General features: G+C 34.7%; 1 protein-coding gene across 1 annotated transcript in view; it reads left to right on the top strand.

The window, feature by feature from the left end:
• Positions 1 to 53: 53 nt before the first annotated feature.
• The window catches only part of LOC126823600 (putative uncharacterized protein DDB_G0284213), a 32,884-nt gene continuing 23,423 nt past the window's right edge, over positions 54 to 9,514 (top strand). The window contains exons 1-4 of the mRNA XM_050552527.2: positions 54 to 148; positions 7,908 to 8,013; positions 8,230 to 8,266; positions 9,229 to 9,308. Of these exons, the coding sequence (XP_050408484.1) occupies positions 95 to 148; positions 7,908 to 8,013; positions 8,230 to 8,266; positions 9,229 to 9,308 (277 nt within the window). The 5' untranslated portion in view covers positions 54 to 94. The remainder of the gene's footprint in view (positions 149 to 7,907; positions 8,014 to 8,229; positions 8,267 to 9,228; positions 9,309 to 9,514) is intronic.

The raw sequence follows: 9,514 nt of genomic DNA, 5'->3' as shown, positions 1-9,514 counted from the left end.
GTCACATGGAATTTTTCCTTTAACAGCTTTTAACTTGGAGAGTATCTTGAAGCTGAAGGCCACTACCGGGTCAAAGGTTACGAAGAAGTGAAAGATGTCTTGTGATGTAGATGAATTGGATGTTAACCCATTTTTTAGGGCTTTGCAGGTGCTTATGATACATTTAACTTTTAAATACTTATGATATCAAATCTGCTTTGAAAAGTCATATAATGTAGTCTACAGACTCAAATAATATGACCAAAATTTATACGGTTTTTTTTATAAATATCTCGAAAAAAAAATTGTTATTGATTGAAGTGATTGGCTCAGAACTGACACTTATTGACTTAAATATTGTTGTATTAATAATACATGTATAATGACAAATCCTACTGGTAGTATGGGACACCATATAGGAAGTTTAAAATAGCCCTGATGAGCCTGACGAACAGCTATGGGCCTATTATTCAGAACGAAATCACAACAGTTATGTTATTATCACTTGTTAACCACAGCAGGAGTCCAATCATTTTTTTTTTTTTTAAATAATTTTTGTTTTACCTGTTGTAATCTAGCCTCATTTTTTTTATCACAACAGTATTCTGCCAGTAAGGTTTCTGTTTATAGATAACAGCCAATTATATATTAACTCTAAATCTGAACACCAAAACGACTATAATCATAACCTTGGGTTGTAGGCTTGCGTTCTACTACTTAGAAATAAATAAACTGCCCAGTAATTACTATAACCATGCCACTTAAAGAATACTTAGAATTAGATGGTTGTGAACCACAGTGGGGCAGTGAGTAAGACACAGATTCATAAACCGCAGGGTCCAGGTAATTGCAGAGAAAGTTCCCCGAAAATTCTTAATGTGGTTTCCCACTTGTCATTTATGCTCGATGCAATATCTCTGCAAGGAACAGCCTCTAGTCGTTTGGGTGATATCACCCACGGTTTCGGGGCTATTCTTGTTTCGAATATGCACCCAGGTGATACATATGTAATATTTACATATGGATGAGCTAGGATTGGGGGTGTAGAGCTCATTCGTGTAGAAGTATTCTAGTGAAGGGGGTCCTTGTGCATTATGAGTCAAATTCCAAATCCGTTTCAATATTTCTTTATATACAGTTTAAAAATACATTATTTACAAGATCATATCAAAGGGTTCCTAAACGTCTTAACCTTATCTCCTATCTCATTTGATCTCCCTGTATATTTTTCTATCTTTTTCATGTTTTCCATCTATCTGTATATTTTCTATCTCTGTATATTTTTCATCTATCTGCCTTGTATGTTTTTCCTTCTATCTGTCTCTTGTCTGTATGTAGGGGTATTTTAAAGCAACTAATTTGCATACAGACAAAAAGACATCATTTCAACAAATCAGATGATAGATAAAATTAGGGGTAAAAATATATTGTAACCAATAAATGAAAAGGTTAAATTGATATAGATATAAATAAATTTCATTGGTTTAAGTTTCATAATAAATAGAATGTTAAAAATCTTTAAGTCATAAATAAAAGTAAAAGCTTTGACACTTGATTGGCACTGATGTGACTATTGTTAATTCTATAACTCTTTGCTTAAGGCATCAAAGACTATAACACATTCAGGACTAATCAAGCTTTTAGGCAATTACTTTATAGACTTTAAATCAAAATATTAACATTAAAGTAAAGACAGACAGACTGGTAATATAAAATCAGCAATATTGATGAATATAAAATTAAGAAATAATTTATCCATTCTTTAAATAAAATTTGAAAAGGAAATTAAAAGTAATATCACTATTCGGTGATAGTGATATGAAAAATCAATGTCAGGTGTACGCATTGGTCTGCAACAAGGAACAGCTCAGATTTGTTGATGGGTAGGTGGAAACGCCAATGTCGAGGCAGAATTTACATGTACCTCAAAGCACACTGGTGTACATGTATGCCCATCTTCATAGCCCGGCTGTTGCAGAAAAGTATGTAGATTTGTCGTAGATTCGATGAAGTAGCAAGTTTTTTTTAACGTGTAATACAGTGTACCGTAATTCAACATGGCGATGGAGGTGGTTGATAAATTTAGATAAAGAGTAGTACCAGATTGTTTAATTATATGACAGTTGAGATTTGGAATAAAGTCTGTGTAATCAGAAGTTGGAGGTGACTTGTATGTGTCTCTCTTTTGTGGACCGGGGTGAGATATCTAGTTGTCTGTTGAATTAACTGGATGAGTAGACCTGTCATCGTTCGGTTATGCATCTTTATTGAGTTAACACCGGTTTGATTCTATCATATCTCCCGTGGTTGGGAAAGTAAATGTTTTTAAAAGACAGGGTTGGGGTCATGAGAGGTCGAACATTATAGATTTTCAGAGCTCCACAACCTTCTGCTGTGGAGTTATCCCATCCCCTTTATTAATACAGATTTATTTCAAATTTGGTGTAAAGCATTGGGATGATGAACCTCATTATAGGGCTTTCTGTTCCAGAGTTATATAAGCTTGCAAACAGAATAGAGATTCTTGAAGGATCCTAGATTCTTATCAAATATTGAAAATCTCTGTGGCGAAAAATGTGTTCATTGTACACTTTGGCATGTAAAAGGTTCTTGTGTATTGTTGAATTTCAGTTGCTGCCAACCTCCCCACATTAAATAATGATCAACACACAGTGTAAAGTGAAACTTTTAGTCTTGTTCATTTCATATTTTTACACCCACAGTTGAATAAACCACACAAACCCTCTCTCTTTGAAGAACATCTGACTGATGACCAAAGTCTAGCAGTTCTGTTTTTAAATGGATAAACACAGCCCTACTTGCTAGTGTGTAAGATCGATCATGGTAGTTGGTGTCAATTATCACCATATTTGGTACTGTTACATGTACTTATAATTAATGATAAAGATGTATATTATACTATAAACCTACATGTATATATATTATAAGACAACAGTCCTAAAAACCATGGATTGTAACCAATTCTGATTTGCTTTGGTAATGCTTATTCATATTTATTCAAATGAAGTCGATTGTCCCTATAAGAAATAGAGTATTAATACTTGTACATTAACGTCAAGGGATATACATCTTCTCTTTAACTGCATTGTGAATTTTGATGTTTGTTCTGATTTATTGAAATGAAATGGGCTCTGCTCTAGGGTTTTTGTTGGGGTTTTTTAAATAAAAAATCAGATTTGTTTTTTAGTACTCAATTAGTAGTTCTTTTATTTCATACAAAGTAAGTAAAATCATTATTACTCTGCCAGATTTGAGGCACAGAATATTTCAATGCCAGTAACTTTAAAATCCAAGCGCTTAAATATACATTATGTAAGATTTAGATAAAGAAATGAAATGGGGTTTAACGTCCTACTGTTCTTCTCCTAAATTGGGCTAATGAAGACGGGCATACGCCATACAGTGTGCTATGAAGGATATTTTGCCCGGGCAGCGGTGCTACGACCTACTCTTATATCGAATTCCAACTGCCAAGGGATCTTTTACGTGCACGCCAATATGTACACGGGACCTCGGTTTTCTCCACCTGAACGACTAGACAGCTGTCCTTGTCAGGCCCTCCATCCTGCATCACTGACAAAGGGAAAACACGCCGGAAAATCTGGATGAACTTTCTCGGCCAATGTAGGGATCGAACACCCGACCTCCAGGCTAGTGAGCCAGCGTCTTACCCACTTAGCCACGTGATCCCCATTTAGATAAAGAGCTGGCCATTCTTGCTATAATAGTTCAAAATAGATAATACAAAATGAATATACATGTATTGGAAATTTCACTCAAATTAGGCAACATTATTCTAGGCCAAGTCATCACTGTTTGTAGTTTTGACAAGATGTGTGCATTGATTGTTTATTATCGTATCCACGATACTGGTACTGGTATATTCAAGGCTTAGCCATTTTAATTAAATCATTAAATGGCAGAATCATTCCAATCTAGTTAAAATCTTGAGCATCCGATAGCATCAAGAGTTGATTATGGTCTTGTCATGTCAATGAATGTTTAATTAATAATTTAAATAACATTTAAGGCCTAAAGAAAGATCTGCAATAGGCAGATTTAGCTCTTGAAGAATGCCTCTTTAAAGATGCATCAAGCAATAGCTAAATATTCATATTATTATTAAGTCATTTATTCACCTGACATTATCAGCTCTCCAGAACATCAGAGATGGCTGGGATATTGAATGGATTAGAACACCTGCAACATACATGTATTATATATAGTATTAAAAGCTTAATTTTAAAGTGGACAAGCAAGATTTATTTTATTATCATAGCAATAGTACTTATGACAATCAACACCTTTGACACTTATTCTATTTTTGAACTTTTATAGCAAGAAAAGTCAGCTCTTTATCTTAAGCTTACATAATGCATCTTTAATATGATTGTCTCTTTACACCAATGGATGAGATGTTTAAGCCACCAATGTTAAATATGTGCTAACTGGTGCTAAGAGGATCTAACTGGTTAGTCTTTGGCGCTAAAAACTGTTCTACCTTAAACATCATGATGGTTGTGAGACCCAATTGTTTTTTAACACGTGCTTTAATAAAATCATACAGTCTGTCATCGAGTCAACTGGGGATGGGGTGGAGGTGGTGGCCGAATAGGTTAACATGTGCACATTAGATCACAAGATCTGTGACAGGGAGTAGGGTCGTCGTGTCCAGCCACATGTTTTTTCTCCAGGTCCTCTGGTTTCCTCCCACAGCTAAAGATCCCTAATAAAATTGAACCTTAGTCAAGTTTGTGTCAAGTGGACATTACTCTCTCTCTATTGAGTCAAGTGGCATAGGGTCGTCTGTCCAATCTCTTGGGTTTTCTCTGGGTCCTCTGGGTTTCCTCCCAGGCTCCCACAGGTAAAGCGCCCTACATGCAAACAAATTATTGAAATAAAATTCAACCATATGTAAGTCCCCAAATGACTTAGTTTTTCTGTTCTTTACAAACAAGAAATTCAGATCTTTAAACATGAATAGCCTCATATATTTCATCCATTAAAATTACAACTCATTCATAAGATTCTTATTCTTCATAATATAAAGAAAAGGATTGATTGCAAAAAGTACAAATTCTACACTGTCAGTAAGATACGCTAATGACTGGATCATTGGTTGAGCTCTTAAATATGGCACAACACTTTCCAAGTACCCTGGTAATAAAAACACAAAATATACAATCAGCTGGATCATTAGATTACGAAAAACAATTTTTTTCATTCGAAACCTACGTGTGTAAGCCACAGGCATGTTCATATTGCATTCATTCCATGAACAGTTTACATTAGGATTTGAGTAAGCGAAGTTAGATTTACGTGGATTAAAATTTTGATGTTCGTGAAGAGAGTTGTTTCCCAGTCTATCATCTTTTGATGTCGATTCCTTTTTATTTTTATTAGCATGTGGAAAAATATGTTGATATCCTTCATCTGAAATCACTGCTTGTCGCCGTTTAAAGGAATGTGGACCGTTTTCGAAACAGCATTTCAGTTGAAATTGAACGTGTGGTGAAGGAACGATGGAAGTTTGATTAACTGTCGATACAAGGGTTTCAGAATTTGATTGCAGAGAGGTTATTGATCGTCTTAACTCCATATCTTTTACAAATAGGGGATCACCAATGCCCACACTATTTTTTTTAATCCTATTGAGCTGAGTGGATATTTTCTTTATGTAATCCATGCTGTTCCATTTTATTTTTTGTTTGTTTCTTTTGTTTGATGTCATAAGTTTGCCAATTGGACTGGCTGACTTCTCATTTGTTTGTGCGGCAGACATTTTATTTGGAGATAAACTGGCATGTGAAATTGTGAAAACACCAGTTTCCGATTCAACAGTTTCATTAAAACCAATACTTGCTTCTGTGTGAATCACATCTGAATCGGATATAACCGACTTGGAACATTCACCATATTTAGATGAATAACTGTTCTCTTTGTTTGTCGATTTTAGCAATGTTTCATCACCGTTTGGACTACATAATTCCTGCAATGATGAAATAGATGACATGTCTAAATTGCCAATTTTATTTTTCTCTGCTGTTGTGTAATCAAATCTAATAGTAGACGTTCGAACCACTGAATTCTTTTGATTTTCTTTAATGTTTTCTTTATGTTGATGTGGAGTAATTTGGGATAAAAGTTCGGAATTTAATGAGTCACTTATGTTCTTATATTTAAAAGAGGAAACTGATTCACTTTCTGATTTACTAGATATGCTGAAAACTTGCATTTCTAAATCTGTGTAAAATGAATCATGAAAAGAATGAACAGTTCCATTGTCTGATACTGGTGAAGTCACATTTCTGCTACTTATGCAGGAATCGAGAGCTAAAGATGATGGTTGCCCACTTTGCAAAGATTTTGGACATCCCGAGAATGATTTCTGGCATAAGATACATGAATCCTCAAGACATTTGGAATTAATCAATCCTTCACCTGTATGTGTATATTCTTTAGTCTTGTTTTCATCTGTTATAATGGAATGCAAGTTATTCGGACAAACAGAAAATGGCAGCGGCCTTACAATGGCCACAGGACTCATAAGTGGCTTATTAAGAAATTTCAAAATAGAGAGATTGGCGCATAATATTATTATTGCTGAAGTGGTCAAGATTAAAAGATAAAGATAATTTATGATATTTAAAGAATGATCAGGCTGTAGTCTCATAGTCTGACAGTCATTAGTTAATAAATTTGCATCCAGATTTTGGGTAAAAACCAGTGTCATTAATATAATGGTCAAAGTTATTCCAGAACTCCAGGCGACCCCTACATATATTAACTCTTCTTTCCGAAATCCAGTATTACCACAGTCCATTGTTTTTATTTTTTTCCATCTTCGGAATGTCAGAAGAAGAAGATTTACAGAGAGAGTTAACTCTGTTCCTCTTGCACTACTATAACATAGTCCACACAGTACAGTATGATGTTTGTTTAATGTAAGAGATAGTATTCTTTCTGTTACCACTGTTGGGGAGATGAAAAAACACATGATGACTCCTGTAACACATATATTCAGTTCCAATGGATAGTTTAAAAAAATTTTGGGTTTTCGCAAAACTTTGATTAAGATGTAAAGATTTGATACACTTCCCACCAGAAATATGGCAATCATCACCAATGTTGCAGGAACAAAAAAGATCAATCTATAATTTTCCATGGCAGTTGATTAATATGAGATATCTCATCAATGATGACGATGATTACATGACATGAGGTCTAACACACAATTATTTCCCACTTGGGACTAGTATTACTTTAGACAATCTATCAAAGCGCTACATGTAAGAGTGGTCTGGCACTAGCATGTGACATCTTTGAATATTTCTTTTTATTGGCATAAAGTATAATTGTCTACGTATGTTCATATCACTTATGTAGGATAAAAAAAACAACAGTTTAGGTGTTAATTGCTCTAACATGGTTATTAAATTTTAAAAAAGTGCTGTTTAAAAATATCCTTCTAATATGATAATTGATTTTGAGAAACGTGAGATTGTGTGAAAAACATCCCTATATGTACGTGGGACGCTGATTTATATAAGCCATTGTTTAAATGAATTACATAAAATGTTTGTAGGGTAGTAGGGATTAATGTAACGGGGCAGTGAGGGCAATATACAGTTAAAATGGGGTAACTGTGACACATGACATAGTTTTGACATGTTTTTGTTTTGATGTACATCATTTTTGAGTAATAATGTTGGTAATGTTAGGTACCCACTGCCGTGTGATGCGTTACAATATGATTGTCCCTATTGAGTCCACGATCTGCTACATGTGGATATGTTTCGACATGATCAACATGATTGCTAAGAGCTGATAGGATCATCACGCTTAAAACCACGATTTCATTTTCACAGAATTTTTGTACATTTAGCTCTATTATATGTATATTTCAGACAACGTACCTAGATTTATACGAAAAAGCTCAAGAAAAATGCCACGTCATTTGTGTACCACAGAAATCATCTTTAGTTGGTGTTGCAATAAACCAAAAGTTGATAGGTTTGTAGGTTTTCATTGTATTATGTAGTCACACTTTAATTTAACAAAGATTGGATTAACCTGAAGTGTTATGAATTAACTAATCTTTTTCTAGTCACATTTTGTGAGTTGGATATTATACTTGTAAAATTTATGTTTTGGGGTCATTTCAAATTTATTTTCAAATAATAGAACGGACATTAATATTTTATGAGTATTTTGAATTTGTTTTTTCAGAAACACATATTTTGAAACCTTCCCCTTACTTCAAAGGGTAAGTAGCATTTACAGTATGGACATTTGCAAACTTGTTTAGGGCTTGTCTGGCATAAACGGGCGTAACAGAATCCATGTTTTTAATATTAAAGTGGGGAAATAGAATATCTGTCATTTGAATCTCTGCCAAGAATTTTGAAAGCCAGTTGTCACTATAAGTGTGTTTCATCATTCAATTAGGATAAAAAAAATTGCCCAACCTCCCCCCACCAATACACTGAAATGATCCCTTGGCTGTTGGAATTTATGAAAAGCAAGCAGAATTATCTGAATAATAAAACCGTACATTAGTATGGGTTAATCAAAAATTTAGATAAAGTGACTTTCCATTTGTTATGATCTGCATTATTATGTAAAACACCTTTTTTTTTGTTTTCACATGCATGTAAACCTTATTCAGTTTGTGTTGAAGTGAATGTAAAATTCCAATTTTTTTTGTTTTCATATAAAATGTAATGGGGTTTCACATCCTACAGTTCTGCTCGGACTGGACTAATGAAGACTGGGATATGCCATACAATGTGCTATGAGGGACATTTTGCCCAGACAACGGCATAATGGCATACTCTTATGTTGAATTCCAATGGTCAAGGGTTCTTTTATGTGCAGGCGAATTTGTACACTGAGCCTCTGTTTTTCCATCCCTTCCAATTGACTATACGTTTTCCCTTGCCAGGCCCCATCCTTCACCACTGACAAGGGGGAACCATGTATATGTGTAGCTAGATCTCTGTTTTTCCGTACCCTCCGAACGACTAGCCGCTTTTCCCTTGCCAGGCCCCCTGTCCTGCACCACTGACAGCGGGAAACTATGCCGGAAAATCCTTTTGCACATCTTTCTCAGTCTGTTTTCATATGAATGTAAACCCCATTCTGTTTGTTTTGATATCCAAGTATGTTTTGCACATTTACTGAGTGCATTTTCATATAATTTGGATGCTAATATTTTTTAAATTTCAGCCAATTTTTAACGATACACAGTGCTGGTAATAAAACTGTTGTTTTAGATGAAAATGGTCAGATAATAAAAACTCTTCAAGGTTAATATGTTTTTCATTTCCTTTATTCTTATACATGTACATTGAAGAGGGGGGAGTGGCGCTGTCACTGGGTGTGGTTTTGATTCCCCGCTTGTACGTAACAAGAAGTGGGTCGCCTGTCCAACCTCGTGGGTTTTCTCCAACTGCTAGAGACCCCTACTCGCAAGTGAATTATTTAAATAAAATTGAACCATACGTTAGTCCCA

The sequence above is a fragment of the Patella vulgata genome, chromosome 6 (assembly GCF_932274485.2).
Source record: "Patella vulgata chromosome 6, xgPatVulg1.2, whole genome shotgun sequence".
NCBI lineage: Eukaryota > Metazoa > Mollusca > Gastropoda > Patellidae > Patella > Patella vulgata.
This window is presented reverse-complemented; position numbering and strand designations above follow the sequence as displayed.